The sequence below is a fragment of the Macrobrachium rosenbergii genome, chromosome 30 (assembly GCF_040412425.1).
Source record: "Macrobrachium rosenbergii isolate ZJJX-2024 chromosome 30, ASM4041242v1, whole genome shotgun sequence".
NCBI lineage: Eukaryota > Metazoa > Arthropoda > Malacostraca > Decapoda > Palaemonidae > Macrobrachium > Macrobrachium rosenbergii.
This window is the reverse complement of record NC_089770.1, coordinates 5,423,501-5,446,000: the sequence shown is the minus strand read 5'-3', so window position 1 is coordinate 5,446,000 and position 22,500 is coordinate 5,423,501. Positions and strand designations below refer to the sequence as shown.

Here is a 22,500-nt window from a genome sequence, read left to right as displayed (position 1 = left end):
TATATAATGTATTATTCAGAACAGCTGTTTAGAAGCAGTGACCTAATTTTACGGAGGCAATGATGGATTTATTGGGAAGTTAATTATTGTGATGAATTTCAACATGACTTTATTATCGTTGTTTATATCTAGGATTCAGAACTACTGAACTTTTTTCACATTTAGAGAACGTATGTATCCATGACTAGTTTTCTAGATTTGATATATAACTTGGATCAACAAAGATCTGATTTTTAAAATGTAAATTGACCTATATATTGTTTAATTATTTAATCTGTCAATGAAATTACTTAATATTTTCTTAAACTAAGAAGCATCTTATATTTGAGGACTGTCTTTTGAAAAGAATGGAATATTCATTTGAGGAATGACTAAGGGGTTTTTGTGAAGTTTTCAATTTACCAATGTGATTTTAATAACTGTTTTTAAGCATTTAGAAACTAAGACTACATCCTCTTTGTTGCGCACCTAAGTGTTAAGACTCATATTTCTGCACTATTCTCTTTTGGTACTTTCATTCTTCTGGAAAAATATAATTATATTAAATTAAAACTTTGATGACTTATGGAAGATTAATTTTCAAAAAATACATCAAATATTTGTCACTTTCATTTTCTAGAAAATTATAATCAACTTAAATTAAAACTTTAATGACTTATGGGGGATTAATTTTGGAAAATATATCAAAGATTTGGCACTTTCATTTTCTGGGAAAATAAAATAAAATTAAAAGTCTGATAAATTATCCGTGATTAATTCTGAAAAATAAATCTAATACTTTCTCCATAAGTGTAGTTAGTGTGTCTAATTACACAGTAATTAGGACGGAGAGAAGCATGGATCTGTTGATCCAATCCTCAAAGCATTGCCAATAAATCGATATTAGCTGCGTCATCGAAGCGTAATTAGCATACAAAAATAAATAGTTGAGTCATTTTTATATGTATATATGCATACATATGTATATATATACATATATGTTATAAATATGTATGTATATATATGAATATATATTTTTATATCTATATATAATATATTTATATATATATATATATATATATATATATATATATATATATATATATATATATATATATATATACATATACACACACACACACACACGTTCATGTACGTTCCTTACGCAAGGGAAGGGAATACTGACAGTCTCTCTCGCAAGTGAGGAAACGAGGAGGTTTCAGTTCTGAATATTCTGTTAAGTGTCAGCAGAGGGAATCTAATTATAAACTCTGTTGACACCCGGACGATATAATGTCCGCCATTCTCTTTACTGGCACCGTCTGTTGCTTCATTTGATTTCTGTTAGAGCGTTGCTGCTTTGTTCGTTAATTAATCTGTTGCTGTTATTGTTTAGTCATTATTGTATGTACAGTATTTTTTGTTGTTGTCATAATTTTGGTGTTTTGGCTGTTTGTTGCTGTTTTCTATTTTTCTTTTTTTTTTATTATTCTTATATATTATTATTATTATTATTATTATTATTATTATTATTATTATTATTATTATTATTATGATGATGATGATGATGATGATGATGATGATGATGATGATGATTATTTTTATTATTATTATTACTATAATTATTATTATTATTTTGTATAAGGTCCACAATAATATATCACTAGAATGTGAGACTTTATAAAAATGTATAAAAAGCTTTCGAATCCTATCCTGGGTTCATCTTCAGACCAACTTTTATTACTAATATTATTATTATTATTATTATTATTATTATTATTATTATTATTATTATTATTATTATTATTATTAGCTTTATTAATGATTCACATCCCTATTACATCTGCAAGAATAATTCTTCCCGTGCTTTAAACCTCTACCCAATGAGATTATCTTAGCAGGCCAAGGAGCTGAATCCGTGTGTGTGTGTAACGCGAGAGAGAGTTTGAGAGCTAGAGAGAGAGAGAGAGAAAAGAGAGAGAGAGAGAGAAAGAGAAACACCCCACAGCAATGAAATTAGCCAGTATTCAATTTAGAACTTTCAACCAGCAAGACACAACCGCCCGTGCAGCTGGGGTCTGCCTAAATGAAATAAGGAGGCGAATGAAGGAATGAAAAACAAAAATATTAGTACCCAGTTCGAGCCGCAGACCGCTGTGTTCCGTGTACATCGTGATGAGGAGCTGAAGCTGTTGGAGAGAGAGAGAGAGAGAGAGAGAGAGAGAGAGAGAGAGAGAGAGAGAGAGAGAGAGAGAGAGAGAGAGAGAGATATCTGAAGGACTTTTTCTTCTTTGCAAATATAAATGAAATAATGCTCAGGATAAGATGGAGAGAGAGAGAGAGAGAGAGAGAGAGAGAGAGAGAGAGAGAGAGAGAGAGAGAGAGAGATTTAAAGGACTTTTTCTTCTTTGTAAATAAATGAATTTATGTTTAGGATGGAGAGAGAGAGAGAGAGAGAGAGAGAGAGAGAGAGAGAGAGAGAGAGAGAGAGAGAGAGAGAGAGAGAGAGAGAGAGAGATGTCAAGGACTTTTTCTTCTTTGTAAATAAATGAATTAATGTTCAGGATAAGATGGAGAGAGAGAGAGAGAGAGAGAGAGAGAGAGAGAGAGAGAGAGAGAGAGAGAGCAGGCATGTTGAAAGAAATGTTTGAATCGAATTATAATGTATATCCTGCATGCAAGCATTTCATTTAATGACTCTACACCCAAACCCCCAAATCCCTTATTACATTGTGAAAATAGGACCGACAATTTCCACTCACCTGTGCTTGGGAGCTGCTTTTAATCAAGGTTGTCACATTACTCTGAGGTGGTATGGTAAGGAGGAGAGAACGGGAGAAGACAGGCTGGTCAAATGCGTTATAACTCGAACATTTTTTGGCAATTGCTGCGTAGGCTCTTACCTACATATACATACATACATACATGAAAAAATGAATATATATATATATATATATATATATATATATATATATATATATATATATATATATATATATATATATATATATATATATATATATCTTAGCACGCTTTAATACATAAAAAAGACTCTTTGATCCCAATGCTTCCTTTTCCATTTAACTTGGCGCAACAAAGTATTTTGCTGTACGGGACAAAGTACGGCGCTGAGAGGACTTCGTTCCCGAGGTTCCCACATCTTTTCGTTCGCCTCAGTGCTTTTCCAAGCGCCGGGAGACGAAGGGAAACGAAGCGCTTTGGAAAACGTCCTCTTGCTCTCGCGTTAGCGAAAGGAAACTGCCAATTTCATCTCGGAAAAATCCCGAAGCTATTAAACTTTGTAAGTTTCCATTATTGATAAACACGAAAAACTCGACTATTTTAAAAGGATCTCCCCAAAAGACCTTAATGAGTCACTTCTTTTCGCAAACTTTCAGTTGCAAATTTTTTTTATTTATTTATTTATTACTCAGGAGTGGAGAGAGAGAGAGAGAGAGAGAGAGAGAGAGAGAGAGAGAGAGAGAGAGAGAGAGAGAGAGTTGAAAGTTTGTAGCAGTTTTTGATAAGGGTAGGCATTCGTCCTTGCAATTCTGTTGATATCTCTGAGCTTGTCTATTTTTGGTATGAAATACGTGTACCATACGCCATCTTTATTTGTTTTTCAATTTTTCCTTTACCTGTACAGACCGTTTGTCCCTTACATAATGAGATTAATTAGAAAACATTGTAGCTCTTATTTTTCATTCAGAGAGAATGTACCCTGATTATTAAATACCTTTTCAGCGGCTCCAAATACGTGTCTCATTTTTGCCAACATCAATGATAATTAGAGCGTATTGTACCCAAGCAAAAAAACTTCATAATCCTCAGAATTAATATGCAGGAAGCGGGGCAAACGCACCGTTGATTGATTTAACATTAAATCATCTGGTGTCACAACAACGGAGGTCATCGACACCGAAGACTGACGGACGTATGTCAGGCAAGACAACGTGTCGCCGCTGACGAAAGTCATTTAGCAATGATTATTTTTGTAGCAGCACTTGCTTGGTAGACCAGGAATGCAGGCCGAGAAGACCTGCAGTTGTCATTATTACTTAATAATTACGTGACCTGCCACCTAACAAGGCGAAATTTGAAGGATTCTCACTAGAAAATGAATGAATTAACCTTTTTGAGTAACTTTTATGTTGCCTACGATGTTTCAGCTGCATTCCTCACAGGAAAATGAAAGGTGTTTTTGTGAGAATATGCCCAACAGTTTCGTCCTCCAGTGGACCTCTTCTTGGGGCGTTTATTGAGGAAAGAGAAAACAAAGTTTACAGTGTATGTAGACACTCCTTTCGTTCCTTTTACTGTACTTCCTTTCATATTCTCTTTCTGCCATCTTACTCTCCACCTTCTCCTAACAATTGATTCATGGTGCAACTGCTTTGAGGTTTTCCTCCTGTTACACCTTTCAAACATTTTACTGTCAATTTCCATTTCAGAGCTGAATGACTTCATAGGCCCCAGTGCTTGGCCTTTGGACTCTATATTCAGTTCAGTTCAACCAACTCACAGATATAACATTTAGTTTTTGTTAAGCAGTCATGACCATTCTGGCTCTCTAGTTTTTTCGTAGATGCAAACAATAAACCCTTTTGAATGAACCCCAAGGTTTGTTTTATGCTTGCGATTACATCCTCTAAGAGAACCATTCTTCAGTAACGGATACAATTTTCTGTTAACGTCAGCTATTGTATACGACATTTTGAAACTTTTTTTTTTATTTTACCATTTACTTATCAGCTGAAGACATTTAGGATTTTCCGTGAAAATATTTTATTCTATTAAGTTTCGAGACATGCTTCCAATTTTTTCATTACTTTTAACATGTCTTCTTACAAAATAAACAAGTAAAAAATGCGGCGGAGTTTCTTCGGCGCAATCGAGTTTTCTGTACAGTCGCTACAGCGTATAATCAAGGCCACCGAAAATAGATCTATCCATCGGTGGTCTCGGTATAATGCTGTATGAGCCGCGGCCAATGAAACTTTCACCATGGCCAGGTGGTGGCCGATCCTATATCGTTGCCAGAAGCACGATTATGGCTAACTTTAACCTTAAATAAAATAAAAACTACTGAGGCCAGAGGGCTGTAATTTGACATGTTTGATGATTGGAGGGTGGATGATCAACATACCAATTTGCAGCCCTCCAGCCTCAGTAGTTTTTAAGATCTGAGGGCGGGCAGAAAAAAAGTGCGGACAGAATAAAGTGCGGACGGACAGACAAAGCCGGCACAACAGTTTTCTTTTACCGAAAACTAAAAAAAAATAAAAATAAGAAATGAAAGGATAATATCCAAAGGCACTTGGAGTAATATGGAACAGCGCATAGAGAAAGATTTAAAATTGAAGATAATCAAAAGGGTAGAAAAATCGAGGAATTAGAAAGCAGAAAGAATAAACGAAATGCCTCAATGTTCTCTTTAACATTCCACAAAGGAAAGCTTGACGGTCTGGGAGAGGAATGTCTCAGTTAGGTCGTCGCAACGCTACTGATAATAACCTCCATAAAAGTAAAAGAACAAAGCGATGAATTAACAAATTCACTCCGAGTTATGAAGACACTGTTCTCGTGTCATGTCAAATGTCAGTTAAAAAAAATAGAGATGAAAGCCACGAATCTTTGCAGTAAAAGGTTCAGTACACGAGAACCCCAACAGATTTAGCTTTCAGCGTCAAATAAAAGTAAAGAAAATTAGAAGGAACTGATAATTTGCGTGCTTTGGACGCTAAAAGATATATGTATGTCCGAAAAATCAAATTGCATTGCTTTTATTGACCAATGGCAGTATAGCCAACTGGTTTTACAGAAAGTGTCTGAGTTCCTTTTTTTCAAAAATGTCTACTTTAAGAGTCTTAGAAAATAGTATAGAACAGTATATAGAATTTAGGCCAAAAGCCAAGCGCTGGGACCTATGAGATCACTCAGCTCTGAAACGGAAATTGACAGTTTGAAGGTTTGAAAGATTTAACAGATAAACCTTGCAGTTGCACTTTGATACAATTGTTAGAGAGGGTGGAAAGTCAGGTGGAAGGAAGAGAATATGAACGGAAGTACAGTAAAAGGAATGAAAGAGGTTGCATCTAGGCGCCGAAGGGATGCTGCAAAGACCCTTAAGTAATGCCTACAGTGTACCGCGTGAGGTGCACTGACGGCACTAACCCCCTACGGGATTAAATGTCTTAGAGTAAAGGAGACCTTTTGAAAAAGTTTAAAAGTCCTAAATAAAAGAACGGTAGTTTTGCCTCTGGCAACCCATCATTAAGAAATCGGGCGCACTTTTGACTGGTAGGTTAACAGACCACGATAATCTAAACAGACTCGATCATCCGACTAGGAGAATTCTTTTTTTTTTTTATTTGAAACAACCTGACTCATTCAGGTTTATTATAATAATGAATGGAATTACGTAGACACTGGTGTTTTTTGTTTTGCTCCGAAGTTTCATCTGCGAAATCGAGTTTTCTGTACATCGTATAATCAGGCCACCGAAAGTAGATCTACCTTTCGGTGGTCATGGTATAATTCTGTATGAGCCGCGGCCCATGAAACTTTAACAACGGCCCGGTGGTGGCCTGGCCTATATCGTTGCCAGAAGCACGATTGTGGCTAACTTTAACCTTAAATAAAATAAAAACTACAGAGGCTAGAGGGCTGCAATTTGATATGTTTGATGATTGGAGGGTGGGTGATCAACATACCAATTTGCAGCCCTCTAGCCTCATAGTTTTAAGGTCTGAGGGCGGACAGAAAAAGCCAGCACAATACTTTTCTTTAACAGAAAACTAAAAATAACTGCAAGGACGAATTGCAAAAAAAAAAAGCGAAACCTTCAAATTCATAATGGTACTTTTTTGATTTATTGAGAGGAAAGATGTTAACAAAAAATAATGAATTTCCTTAAAAATATTCTTAATTTCAATAAAATTCTAAATTTTAAAAATATTAATTTTAAAAATATTCTTAATTTCCCAACTTAAAAAAAACTAATATTGAAAAAGAAAAATCAGTGGTAAAAGAGGACTTATTTTAACTTGGTTTTGGGTCTGGTTAATTCATAATGATTTAGGGACAGTTGATCAATATCTCAATCACACTTTTCATATGAATAGTTTAGGACCTAAAACTCAATAGTCTTCCCTGATTACAGCAGTCTAAATAATAAAAAAGTAATAAAGAAACTTTATGTTTTTAATTTAAGATTACGTCAGAGGTTTTATGATTGCAAAATCTCCTGATATTATGATGGAATTAATTACCAATGCTCGAAATTGATTTTGTCGTTTGGTTTGATTTACAAAGTCATTGGCTTCCTTATTATATTATTAATGAACAGCGTAATTCTTTACGTTAATTAGTTCAATCTCGCCTAATTCTTCGCGTCTTTATTATCCTTCATCGACGTTGCACTATTTTCTTTATTTTCAACTTGTTCCTAATGATATAAATCATTTGACCTGAGTGTCGTGGGTTGTTCTATATTTTCTGTATAGAAGAAAATGCCTATTTTGTTGAGACATTTCTCTACTGTTATCTTGACCCGTTTTCGCATTCTTCCTTTTTACATCCAACTTTATGGAATGGAGAAAGCGAGAGTGAATTAGAGGCAGGTTTATTCGGTTCACTTCGAAAGGAGCTGACTTTAAATGGCGCTGAAAAATTCGGCATTATGAGGCGAAAGTCTATTTCAAGTGGGGCATTCTTGCGTATTCACTTATTCGTCGCACTTTTTATCCTCTTTGGAGGAGAGTGTCAAGAAGGTCATATATATATATATATATATATATATATATATATATATATATATATATATATATATATATATATATATATATATATATATATATATATATATGTATATATATATATATATATATATATATATATATATATATATATATATATATATATATATATATATAACAATATATATATATATATATATATATATATATATATATATATATATATATATATATATATATATGTAAGTATGTATGTAAATATATATATATATATATATATATATATATATATATATATATATATATATATATATATATATATATATATGCACATACACACACAAATACACAAACACAAACACACACTCACATGTCAGTGCAAGTCAGAATCTTCAGCATTATTCCAGCCATGAAACGGATTACCTACAGTAGGCGCGATGATAGTCCATCACAGGCAAAGAAAAAAAAAATGCCCGACTTTTCATTTTCCCGTTTGTTTGCAAATGCTTACGACAAAGGACACACGCTTTCAAAATGGCTCCGGATTTAATCCTAATACGTGCTCTATTGCCGTGCTCCAAACCTCCTCATGGGAGCAAAAGTGGAAAATGTATTTTCGCGAGATTTCATTCTCCTTTTTTTTTTTTTTTTAGTTTTCTGTAAAAGAAAACTACTGAGATGGCTATGTCCGTCCGCACTTTTTCTGTCCGCCCTCAGACCTTCAAAACTGCTGAGGCTAGAGGGCTGCAAATTGGTATGTTGATCATTCATCCTCCAATCATCAAACATACCAAATTGCAGCCCTCTAGCCTCGTTAGTTTTTATCTTATTTAAGGTTAAAGTTAGCCATGATCGTTCGTCTGGCAAAGTTATAGGACAGGCCACCACCGGGCCTTGGCTGAAAGTTTCATGGACCGCGGTTCATACGGCATTATACGCTATACAGAAAACTCGATTGCGCCGAAGAAACTCCGGTGCATTTTTTTTTTTTGGGGCTTCTGATGTTCCGTTGCATAATGCAGATGTTGGTGTATTTACGAATGTATTCGTTTGCCATCTCTATACCCCTTTGGTGTTTGTGAGGGTAAACACAAACATGTATACAAACAAACAAATAAAACGAGAAACGAATCTTCTTTGCAAAGAAAACCAGTGTTAAAGAGAGAAAATAAGCAAAAAGTCATCATATTTCCATATCATGTAGATTACCAAAGTTAAAGAGAGAGGGAAATAGGTGAACACACACAAAACATATATATATATATATATATATATATATATATATATATATATATATATATATATATATATATATATATATATATATATATATATATATATATATATATATATATATATATATATATATATATATATATTATTTCTCAATATAAACCTGTAAATACTTCATAAAAAAAAATTCCATCACTGAGTGAATTTTCAATGTTTACTACTTGATCACGGCGCTGTTCAATTACTTTTCTGTTTACTCTGAGGGGGAGGTAATGGAGCGGGTAATGAAATGATACACACAGGACCACATATGTATATATATAGAATTATATATATATATAATTATATATATATATATATATATAAATATATATATATATATATATATATATATATATACATATATATATATATATATATATATATATATATATATATATATATATATATATATATATATATATAATACATGCACACACACATATATAAAAAGAGAGAGAGAGAGAGAAAGAATTTCATACTGCATTAGAGACTAAAAGGGAAGAGAGAGAATCATAAACGAAAGAGGGAAAATAAATTAGCATGAGAGAGAGAGAGAGAGAGAGAGAGAGAGAGAGAGAGAGAAGAGAGAGAGAGAATTTCATACTACATTAGAGACTAAAAGGAAGAGCGTGATGAATCATAAACGAAAGAGGACAATGAATTAGCATGAGAGAGAGAGAGAGAGAGAGAGAGAGAGAGATTTTCAAACTGCATTAGAGAATACAAGGAAGAGAGTGAGGAACAATAAACGAAGGAGGAAAATAAATTAGCATGAGAGAGAGAGAGAGAGAGAGAGAGAGAGAGAGAGAGAGAGAGAGAGAGAGAGAGAGAGAGAAAATTTCAAACTGTATTAGAGACTAAAAGGAAGAGAGTGAGGAATAACAAAAGAAAGAGGAAAATAAATTAGCACTAGAGAGAGAGAGAGAGAGAGAGAGAGAGAGAGAGAGAGAGAGAGAGATAAAAATGCATATCACAAACATCTCCCTGAGGACAAATTATTACCACATTACTGCATGCAAAAATCACAACGCAGTGAAAACAAAAAGACATCAGAATCCGTCCTTATTAACAGACAAACGGACAGACATTCAGACAGACACACACACACACACAGACACTGAAGACAAAATGAACGACCGAACCATTCTATCAGAACAAAATTTGTCGGAACAATTCCCTCGCCTCGTCAGTAGCCGGCAGACGGCGTAATCAAGGGTCGAAGCAAGAACGGAGGAGAGAGAGAGAGAGAGAGAGAGAGAGAGAGAGAGAGAGAGAGAGAGAGGATGAGAAGGAAAATAAGCAAAAAAGGGAGAATGAGAGAATAGAAGTATTTGAAGATTTCCCTCGTCAATGATAACAAGTTAAAAAATGCCGAGCAATCGAGTTTTCTGTATAGCCGCTACAGAGTATACTCGAGGCCGCCCAAAATAGATCTATCTGTCGGTGGTTTCGGTATTATGCTGTATGAGCCGCGGCCCTTGAGACCTCAACCACGGCACGGTGGTGGCCTATTCTATGTCGTTGCCAGAAGCACGATTATGGCTAATTTTAACCTTAAAAAAAACTACTAAGGTTAGAGGGTTGCAATTTGGAATGTTTGATGATTGGAGGGTGGATGATCAACATACCAATTTGCAGCCCTCTAGCCTCAGCAGTTTTTTTAAGATGTGAGGGCGGACAGAATAAAGTCTGGACGGACAGACAAAACCGGCACAGTAGTTTTCTTTTACAGAAAACTAAAAAAGGGAAAATGAACGAATAGAAGTATTTGAAGATTTTATTTTCCTCTTTTCTTATCTGTCTATTTCCCTCATCAGTGATGAAACGGAAAAGAATCAGGAGGAGGGGAAAAGGAAAGAGAAGAAACGAAGAAAGAGAGAAAGTGATTTAACCCTCCAGCTAACTTTCTCTCCTTTCCAACCTTTAGAGAGAAAGGAACGAGAGGAAGAATAAACAGAGAGAGAGAAAGAAATGTGAGTAAGACTATTTGAGCTTCTCTCTCTCTCTCTCTCTCTCTCTCTCTCTCTCTCTCTCTCTCTCTCTCTCTTCAGTCCTCACAGTGTTTCTGTTCCTCGCTGAATCATCCCTAATGAAGGAATTACAAAAAGAGGAAGAGAGAGAAAATGAATAATGGTGGAAGGGAAAAACTGAAAGAAATGGAGAGTGATTTCTGTTGTCCATTGTCTGCCTTCCTCGGCCCTACACGTCTTTGCCTTCTCATCCAACTTAACAAGGGAGAAGAAGAGGAGGAGGAGGAGGAGGAGGAGGAGGAGGAGGAGGAGGAGGAGGAAGAAGAAGAAGAAGAAGAAGAAGAAGAAGAAGAAGAAGAAGGGAGGAGGAGGAAAGAGGAGAAAGAGAAGAAGAAGAAAGAAGAGGAGGAGGAGGAGGAGGAAGAAGAAGAAGAAAAGAAGAAGAAGAAGAAGAAGAAGAAGAAGAAGAAGAAGAAGGGGAGGAGGAGGAAGAGGAGAAAGAGAAGAAGAAGAAGAAGAAGAAGAGGAGGAGGAGGAGGAAGAAGAAGAAGAAGAAGAAGAAGAAAAAAAGAAGAAGAAGAAGAAGAAGAAGAAGAAGGGGAGGAGGAGAAAGAGGAGAAAGAGAAGAAGAAGAAGAAGAGGAGGAGGAGGAGGAAGTGGAAAAGAGGAGGAGGAGGAGGAAGAGGAAGAGGAGAAAGAGGAGAAGAAGAAGAAGAGAAGAAGAAGAAGAAGAAGAGGAGGAGGAGGAAGAGGGAGAAGGAAGAGGAAGAGGAAGAGGAGGGGAGGAGGAAGGGGAGGAGGAGGAGGGGAGGAGGAAGAGGAGGAGAAGGAAGAAGAAGAAGAAGAAGAAGAAGAGGAGGAGGAGGAGAGGAGGAAGAAGAAGAGGAATTAGAAAAACTATTTCAACTCCCAGGTGGCTTCTTCTCTCTCTCTCTCTCTCTCTCTCTCTCTCTCTCTCTCTCTCTCTCTCTCTCTCTCTCTCCCCTTCCCCCCACCCTCCCCGCCCCCAACCCCACAAAGCCCAAGGCCCCCAATCAATGCCTCGGGCATGTTGTGACAAATTGCTGTCTGCACATTGTGTCAATCTCTATTTCTCTCTTTTTTGTTTTTCTATTTTTTTATTATTTCCTTCTTGTTTCTTCTCTTCGTCTTAAACATCTTCCTGGAACTGAATTCTTTATCTCTGGAGTTTTTTTTATTATTGTATTATCTGTTAATTGCGCATTTCTCTCTCTCTCTCTCTCTCTCTCTCTCTCTCTCTCTCTCTCTCTCTCTCTCTCAATTTAGAATTGTGTATGGCTGTATATGTATATACACTATGTATATGTATATACATATACAGATAGATAGATAGGAAGACAGATAAATTTATATACATAATATATGTAATATATGCATATATAAATATTTATTTATATTTATATTTGTATATATACATACATACATAGACATGTATACATATACATATATATATGTATGTATATATATACTCACACGTATATATATGCATATATACACATACATATCTATCCATATATAAAAGGGACAAGAACGCAAGAACAAAAAGAGTGTTAGATGGTATATATATCAGGGACCTCGTAACCACAGTGAAATTTCGACTCTGCTCTCTGGCTGTTAGAATCATTATGACAGTAGGAAGAGCAGTTACACATCTGGCTTTAATCGCCAGATCCCATTTGTGGATAATTATTATCATTAATAATAATAACTCCACCACTGCATTCCCTTGGAATTTTAATTCTAGGCGTGTCATGCTAAACGTGAATATATGTACGTATATATATATACAGTATATATATATATATATATATATATATATATATATATATATATATATATATATATGTATTTAGGTATATATATGTATATATATGTGTGTGCGTGTGTGTATGTGTGGAAGTGTATGGAGAGAGAGAGAGAGAGAGAGAGAGAGAGAGAGAGAGAGAGAGAGAGACTGGTTTTCTATTGGTCCAGATTTTCGCCCCACCAGTCGACCCATATGTGTCTGATTACCAGCTTCACAAAATGTCAAAAATAGCCTATAAGGCTAGCAACCTCATCCCTAGATGTGTATGTATGTATGTATATGTGTACAATTGTCATTTATAACCTTCTCTTCTACAATTACATTTTCTTCTGTTCAACAGTCAGGGATTTTTAAGCTAAAGTATAATGAGAAAAGTATCTTCAATATATAATTTCAACTGTACATTGTTTCTTCAGTATCACTGAATATTCAATAAAAGATTGTTTTATAAGAATTTTTCACTTTGTGTCAATATCTGCTTCTGACTTTGACAACTTTTGTCATTACAATGCCAGGCCAAATCAAACCTTTCAATCAACCATGCATAGTTATTACTCGCTGTCCATCATGTGTTTAAGATCAGTTTAATTTCGGACATATTAGCAAGTCTGCTAATGTCACACTGTCTTCTAATTCATAAACATTCCTGTGACATATCTGAAGGATACAAAATGCTCTGTTAATTCTGTACTCTGCAAGGACCTTCCGTTGCGCCATTTCAGAGCTAATTCATAAGAGGTATGACAAACCCCAAAAATTCCCGAAAATAGTGTGTCCTCTCTCACTGTTATCTCTCCGTCCGTTCTCATCTCTCAGTCAGCATCTTTGTAGCTTTGTCTTTCTAAAGCACTTTCAGAATATTTTGCAACTCTGTGCAGTTTGTGTTTCGCTGCATCTTCAATTCTCAGTTTAATACGAGTTCCACTGGTTCATGCATCAGTCAACTCACGACTTACTCAATGTTTCACCTTGAAGCAATGTTGTCTGGTCTCTGTGGTCGTTCTCGTATATAATTGACCAACTGGGCACTCTGTCCGCAGTCTCTCTCTCTCTCTCTCTCTCTCTCTCTCTCTCTCTCTCTCTCTCAAAGTAAGAAATGCTTCGTGGTTCGAGTTCTTGAATCTCAAATCTAATCTTTTTTTGCTTGTACTTTTCATTCTTTTAAATGAAAATATATACAAACATTTGCATAAGCAAGCTTGTAATATTTATGCCAATATATATGTTAATGAATAGGTAGGAAATTTTAAAGAATGAACGATAGATAAATAAAATCTATATACGTGATGTACTTTACGTATAAACTCTTTAATTGACACGTGGTTCGAGATCTTGAATTTCAAAATTATTTTTTTTATTTTTACTTTTCATTCTTTTCAATGAAAGCATACACAAATATATGCATGAACAAGCTTGTATATTATTCACGCCCATATATATGCTAATAGATGCATAATCTAATTTTTTATTTGTACTTTTCGCTCTTTTAAATGAAAACATACACACATATATGTATGAGAAAGCTTGTATTATTCATGCCCATTTACGTGCTAATAGATAGACACGATATTTGAAAGAATGAACGATAGATAAATAAAATCAATTACGGAATATACTTTCGTGTATGTAACGCTTAATTGATACAATATCACAGACAAAGTGAAATAATTACTTTTTCCTTACAGTGCAATTGCGCACGGAAAGTAATTATTCGCGTATTGGTTATGTCCGTATCGCAATTTTTTCCCTAAAGAAATAAAAAAATAGAGTAATTATGTCTCGTTAAAAAATTGCTTTTTCCATTTCTAGTTGATTGATGGTAAACTACAGTACATCACATTTGAATGATCAAACCCAAATTTTCCACTCACCTTTTTTTCATGCGTTTAATTGCAATCAAACTATATCTAACCGACAGAAATAAAATAAAAAATTGGTACCAAAAAAAAAATCACATTCGTTTATCGGACAAAGGATCCGCACGAAACTCTTCTGAAACAAATTAAATTGAGCGAACATTTGGGCTACTTGGCAACTCAAAAACATTCATCAAAGCAATACGCCCGATGCCAAAGCCTTTTTTCTTTTTTTCTTTTTTTTATATATTTCCTTTGTAAACCGCTGCAGTCTGGTTACGAAATTGGAATTCTTGGTGGCGCTCCGTATCAAACGTAAATAGTGGAGTGAACGAATGGAGGGAATAAGGATATATTTACAGGAGTAAATTGTTGGGGTTTGAGAGTCCACATGTATATATATATATAGCATATGTATATATATATATATATATATATATATATATATATATATATATATATATATATATATATATATATTCTATATATTTGTTCTGTATATTAGTAAATTACTAAAGGACCTCATTCAAAACTGGGATGGTATCTAACGGAGTTTTTTATTCAGATGCTTGATAGTGTGGACTGTTTGTCCAAGAAAGCCCTATAACTTTCTCTGAATAAAACCCGTTAGATACTGTCCAGTTTGAATGAGGTCCTTTCAGTAATATTAATATATATATATATATATATATATATATATATATATTATATATATATATATATATATATATATATATATTTACATATAAATATATATATGTGTTTTGTGCATACATTTTATCTCTCTCTACTCTCTCTCTCTCTCTCTCTCTCTCCTCTCTCTCTCTCTCTCTCTCTCTCTCTCACCCAACGAATCACTTAGAGAACAGCAAAGCAGAACACGAACCCCTGATAAAATGACACTCGGCCATTCTCCGTCATCATTGATCTCTCAGAAATTGCCACCGTTAAAACTCCGGCCTTATTTACCTTCGAATGGCGACGGGGAGAACAAAAGGAGAATTATTCGTCGTTTCTCGCACCTATTCTTAAAAGTCCTCCGTATTTATTCTGTCATTAGCGCTACGGGAACGTTTCGCGCGCAAAGTTCGCGCCATCTGCCGCTCGTAGCCGGGTCGTCGCCGGCCACTAGCCGAGTTATGGCTAGTTCTATTTGCGCGTTCGATTCCATTTTACGGCGGGTATCACGCTAGCCAGGCGCCGATAATTACCGCACTTTATTGTAGAATATTTCATAATCTTTATGGCATTCCGTGCGGCGATAATTTATTCTTTATTTTTTTTTTACGAGATTTGACATCTAAGAGTTTTTTTTCATATTTCTTTTATGTGCAGTAGAACCGACGCAGAGATTTATTTATTAGGATTGTGTCAGTAGTCAACAGGGCTGTTATGCTGATATGGAGACCATGTATTTTTGCCAGTTTATTTTTTTTATACTCGAGTTCGACATCTACGAATTTTTTTCTTATATATAGATCCGACTCACGAATTTATTTATTAAGATTCTATTCAACAGGACTGTTATGTGCAACAGTTGAAATATTTGTTATACCATATATATATATATATATATATATATTATATATATATATATATATATATATATATATATATATAATATATATAATATTTATATTAATATATATATATATATATATATATATATATATATATATATATATATATATATATATATATATATATATATATATATATATATATATACATATCAGAACTGATGCACATTTAATCACATGAAATAACTCCTTCACACTTTTAACCATACATTCTCAGTCTTTCCTTGTATTAAACTGTCTATTAAAGTTTGAAGGACTCATATTCTTAGGTTTTAAATTACTTGGGCCGTAATGCTATTCATTTCAGTATGAGTTACTGAGCTTAAATAAACTTAAATATACATCGTTCTTATATTTACCCATTCTAGAGTTCGATTTCCGTCGGTTCACTTCGTAAAGTTGAACCCGAAACAATTCATAACACGATTATCTAATGAGTATTTCATCACAATGATTAGAAAATTCACGGTACTCATTAAGCCTTAGGTCACGTGCAAGAGGATCAGCATTCTCAGAACTGTTTAAGTACGAGAGGGTCGATGACGTTTCCTGTTTTCAGTGAGATAAATTGAGAAAAAGCCTATTAAAGCTTTTAGCGTCTAATGAAGGCTAAATGTCGATGGGACTTGAAGGTGGTGTTAGCAAGATTTAATGTGGGAAGTGAATAAAGTATACTTTTACTTAAGACAATAAATTTAACTTTCCTTACGCTAAAGACAATATGCTTAGTTCTTACAACTCGTATACTTTTACAATTTAAGACTTAATAATCAACAAGTAAAAAATGCGACGAAGTTTCTTCGGCGCAATCGAGTTTTCTGTACAGCGTGTAATCAAGGCCACCGAAAATAGATCTATCTTTCGGTGGTCTCGGTATAATGCTGTATGACCCGCGGCCTATGAAACTGTAACCACGTCCCGGTAGTGGCCTGTCCTATATCGTTACCAGAATCATGATTATGGCTAAATTTAACCTTAAATAAAATAGATGCTACTGAGGCTAGAGGGCTGCGATTTGGTATATTTGATGACTGGAAGGTGGATGACCAACATACCAATTTGCAGCCCTCTAGCCTTAGCAGCTTTTAAGATCTGGGGGCGTACAGAAAAAAAGTGCGGACGGACAGACAAAGCCGGAACAATAGTTTCTTCTCAGAAAACTAAAAACAGAAAAAAATTGACATTACACAGGGGCCATATATATCTATATGACATTTATATCTATATGTCAAAGGATAAAGGTGAAATGACACGCTTCAAGGCACATGCATTGCTTGCATCTAAACCTGCCGCCCCCACCCGCTATCCTGAAGAAGCATAAGTGAGTGCCTTCGCGTGTACCGCCCGTGGGCGTGCGTGGTACATATGAAAGTCCCAGGCACATCCGGTAACTTCTGCGGGAGGGAGAAGCCCAGTACAAGACCGTCCCCGGAACTGAGGTCATAATTCATTGGTATGCGTGTCATCGCCCTTGTCGGTTGAAGGATAGCTTTAGCTGAGAAATAGGCCGCAGGTTTCATACCTCTCTCTCTCTCTCTCTCTCTCTCTCTCTCTCTCTCTCTCTCTCTCTCTCTCTCTCTCTCTCTCTCTCTATATATATATATATATATATATATATATATATATATATATATATATATATGTATGTATATGCACACACAAAAAATCTAAAATAATTCAGAGGCAATCACCATATTAACTCGATATTGCCATATACCTTTTAACAGGCCAGGTATTCGCTAGCACGATTATAATCTTCCTAAATCGTCCACCTTCTTCTTCTTCTTCTTCTTCTTCTTCTTCTTCTTCTTCTTCTTCTTCTTCTTCTTCTTCTTCTTCCCAACAACCCTGGAAGGCCGACGATCTCAATCTCGCTTAATCTCGTGTGAGATGCTGTTAATTCGTATCTGGATAACATCTCGGGAAGGAGGGGACGGGAATTTATCGCTCTGATGTTTTCGGGACCAATTCGCCTCATACATATATATATATTATTCCTCGGGATTTGGAGAACGATCCCGGGAGATGTTTCCGTATTTATGTTCTTGGGAGTAAATAGAAGCTCCACGGGCGGTTAAGTCCACCTGTCTTTAACTATCTCCAAGAAGTTGGGTTTGTTCCATGGGCACGATATGCTGTTCTCTCCTGAGATGCTTCTCTAGATTTGTGTGAGGATTAGCTATCTTTACGTGAGGATTAGCTATCTTTACGTGATGCTTCTCTTAGCTATCTTTATGTGATGCTTCTCTAGACTTGTGTGAGGATTAGCTATCTTTCTGTGATGCTTCTCTAGACCTCTGTGGGGATTAGCTATCTTTATGTGATGCTTCTCTTAGCTATCTTTATGTGATGCTTCTTTAGACCTATGTGAGGATTAGCTATCTTTATGTGATGCTTCTCTTAGCTATCTTTATGTGATGCTTCTCTAGGCCTGTGTGAGGATTAGCTATCTTTATGTGATGCTTCTCTAGGCCTGTGTGAGGATTAGCTATCTTTATGTGATGCTTCTCTTAGCTATCTTTATGTGATGCTTCTCTAGGCCTGTGTGAGAATTAGCTATCTTTATGGGATGCTTCTCTAGACTTATGTGAGGATTAGCTATCTTTATGTTATGCTTCTCTAACCTATGTGAGGATTAGCTATCTTTATGTGATGCCTCTCTAAGACTTATGTGAGGATTAGCTATCTTTATGTGATGCTTCTCTAGACCTATTGAGGATTACCTATCTTTTTTTGGAGTACAGTATTCATGCTTATAAAAGCTCTACCAAGCACCAAGATTCTTACAAAGTTCTTCCTCCAATAAATGAAGCCACAGGTCTCACTCCTTGCTTGAATTCACTATTGCCTTGCCAACCATTGTTTGTTTTACAGATATCACTTTGGTCATTACTCTTGATAGTTTCTTGGTTTCTTTTGGTCTAAAATTTCAGGATTTCATTTTGGAAAACTTAGTAATATCTCGAAAATAAAATACAACACCAACTATCTATGTGTTCAGTCTTCAATCTATAGACAATTCCGCTGTCACTGTCTGTAGGTTGGCAACTCCACAGTCAACCATGTTAGTCATATCTTCTTGTAAATCAGATCCAGATTTTGAAATGACCTGCTTTTTAGTTTTCTGTAAGAGAAAACTATTGTGCCGGCTTTGTCTGTCCGTCCACACTTTTTTCTGTCCGCACTTTGTCTGTCCGCCCTCAGATCTTAAAAGCTACAGAGGCTAGAGGGCTGCAAATTGGTATGTTGATCATCCACCCTCCAATTATCAAACATACCAAATTCCAGCCCTCTAACTCAGTAGTTTTTATTTTATTTAAGGATAAAGTTAGCCATAATCATTGCATCTGGCAACGATAAAGGATAGGCCACCACCGGCCGTGGTTAAAGATTCATGGGTCGCGGCTCATACAGCATTATACGGGGACCACCGAAGGATAGCTCTATTTTCGGTGGCCTTGATTATAAGCCGTACAGAAAACTAGATTGCGCCGAACAAACTTCGGCGCATTTTTTACTTGTTTTTATATAAGTAGATTTAACCAAAAATACAATTCTCGGTCACTTTAAAACAGTTTTATAAGCTATGCAATTATGGAATGAATAAACGGCAACAAAATATACTTTTACAATGCGTTCCATTAACCAAACTTCATGATATCTCTCTGAATCCCTTGAAGGAAAGAATTTTCATTTTAACCCCTTCATTACATCTCGTTCTCCTGCGTTTGACAGCTGATTTAAGTTTAATGATCCCGATTATTCAGTTCACGCACATTCTTCAGGAACAATATTCTCTTGGGGGTGGAGGGTAGTGCCGCCAGTGAACCTCATGTGGTGCACTGTAGGGATTACTTAAGGTTGTTTTCAGCGTGCCTTTGGCCCCTAGCTACAACCCTCTTCATTCCTTTTACTGTACCTCCTTTCATATTGTCTTTCTTCCATCTTACTTTCCTCAACCCTCTCCTAACAATTGATTCATAGCGCAACTGCTTTGAGGTTTTCCTCCTGTTACGCCTTTCAGACCTTTCACTGTCAATTTCCGTTTCAGCGCTGAATGACCTCATAGGTCCCAGTGCTTGACCTTTGGTCTAAATTCTATATTCAATTCAATTCAGTCAGGAACAAAACGTTTGTATGGAATGGAATTTTAAATTCAAAGTTACATCATTATGTCAATTCAATCTCCTTTTTTAGGGAAATATTTTGACGTAGGAGAGCCAAGATCATTATAGCCATATGTGGATTTATCACAGACATTAATATCTACGAAAGATATCGAGCATTTTATTTTTTATTTTTTATTTTAGTCGTCCACTCTCCCAACTCCTTTTTTGAAAAAATGGCGGACTTCCTTCACTCATCTCAAACAACCTCCGTCATTCTTGAACTTTTCTCCCCATCTCGTTTTTGGAAAAGGGAGAGAGAGAGAGAGAGAGAGAGAGAGAGAGAGAGAGAGAGAGAGAGAGAGAGAGAGAGAGACCTCCCAAAATCCTTTTAAAGCTAAAACTTTGATCTTCGAGGCCCAGGAACTCCTCTCGTTCTGGGATCGGAGATGAGAGCTAGCTGGTTAGTTAAGGGGAAAGTGGAGGTTCCTGGTCTTATTTTGGGGAGTGGTGGGGTCAGGTAATGACGAGAGGTCAGTGAGACTTATACCACACCCCCGTCCCCCCCGCCCCCCACCTCACCCACGGAACCCTTCCTAGCCCTCCCACATCCCATTAAGAACTAAACAGAACAGGCTATATAACTCACTTATGGGAGTTCCGCTCGACGCAAGGCTATTACACCGAAGGGAGAGAGAGAGAGAGAGAGAGAGAGAGAGAGAGAGAGAGAGAGAGAGAGAGAGAGAGAGAGCTACATCGAGGAGGAACGACCAACGCTCATTCGGACTAGCAAACTTTGTAATATAACTTTTTTCTTCCCCAACTAATTTTTTCCCGAAAGTAACTTTTATTTTTCCACCGAACTTTTTTTTTTTTTTCCTTACGTGCCATCTCATTCTAATGTTCCTCCTCATTTGATGTAATTATGTGAAGTGCTTTCTCTCTCTCTCTCTCTCTCTCTCTCTCTCTCTCTCTCTCTCTCTCTCTTACTTTGAGTGAACCTGCGTTCGATCTCCGAACCGCACGAGGATGAGATGGTATGGTCATGTGTCCTTAAAATTGAAAACACCCTTAATGACCTACTTAATTAGTGACTTGCCTAGTAATTAGTCGGCTGCTGTGGGTCGCAAAATGGTGAAGAAATTAAAACAAAAGCGGATATATTCCTGCAAAATGTATATACCAATACCATACTGGAAAAAGGTTGCGTACAGTCATGCTCAGAACTGGTGCTACATGACAGATTTGAGCATGACTGTACAATAGACCCTAAGTGGCATAACTATATCCAGTGTAATCATTACCTTATATAATGACTTTACTTATACCGAAGTTCGATACGGAAAGCCCAGACCTGAGGACAAAACGTACCTTCTGAAAGCTCGAATTGAAGTACATTTTGTTCATCATTCTTATATAGATACTTGTGATGGGAGATAGTGACCCCGGACTGGAAAACGGCAAGTTTAATCTTGGAATTGACTACCCGTTGGCTACAATTGTTACACACAGGGGAAAAATATATGAGTAGTCAATACATTTTATTATACGGCGATGTTGACACTCCAGTTATCTCTTTTCACTCGGCAGAAATCGTTAATCTCGGATCAGCGAGTCTTCCCTCCCATCTACATCCAGGCTCCGGAATTCTTTTCCTGCTTATGTTTTTCCTAAATGTTATTGCCCTACTTAATTTAAGAGGATGAAGATTTATCGCTTCCTTCTTCCTTCTTTCCTGCTTTCCTTACGTCCTCCTACTTCTTGTTTTCCTCTGCTCGGGTCCAGAAAATCATTTTTGATGTCGAATGAACATCTTATAAGACAACAGACTACTTTCTGCATGATTAAAGGACTATTGTAAATAAAAGAATCTATTGTCAAGTGATACTTTCAAACCTATAAAGGATTAAATCCTTTAAGGATTCCTTCCATAACAGCAACATATTCCTCTAAGTTAATAAACAAACCATTGTAAGTTTCCGAAAGACCCTCTGATTGTCGTGGAAGGCGATAATATATAAACTAGGTTTTCCAAAGGAAACTTGATAAAAGCATAATATTCATTTCAGTCAATAAACAATAGATTCTGATAGCTATCAAAGGAACCTCTTATTTGAATATAGCAGATTTCACAAAAAACGTCTGATAA

General features: G+C 35.9%; 1 protein-coding gene across 1 annotated transcript in view; it reads right to left on the bottom strand.

Annotated features, from left to right (window-relative positions):
* Positions 1–17,993: 17,993 nt before the first annotated feature.
* The window catches only part of LOC136854722 (uncharacterized), a 132,885-nt gene continuing 128,378 nt past the window's right edge, over positions 17,994–22,500 (bottom strand). The window contains exon 4 of the mRNA XM_067131309.1: positions 17,994–18,093. Within this exon, the coding sequence (XP_066987410.1) occupies positions 17,994–18,093 (100 nt within the window). The remainder of the gene's footprint in view (positions 18,094–22,500) is intronic.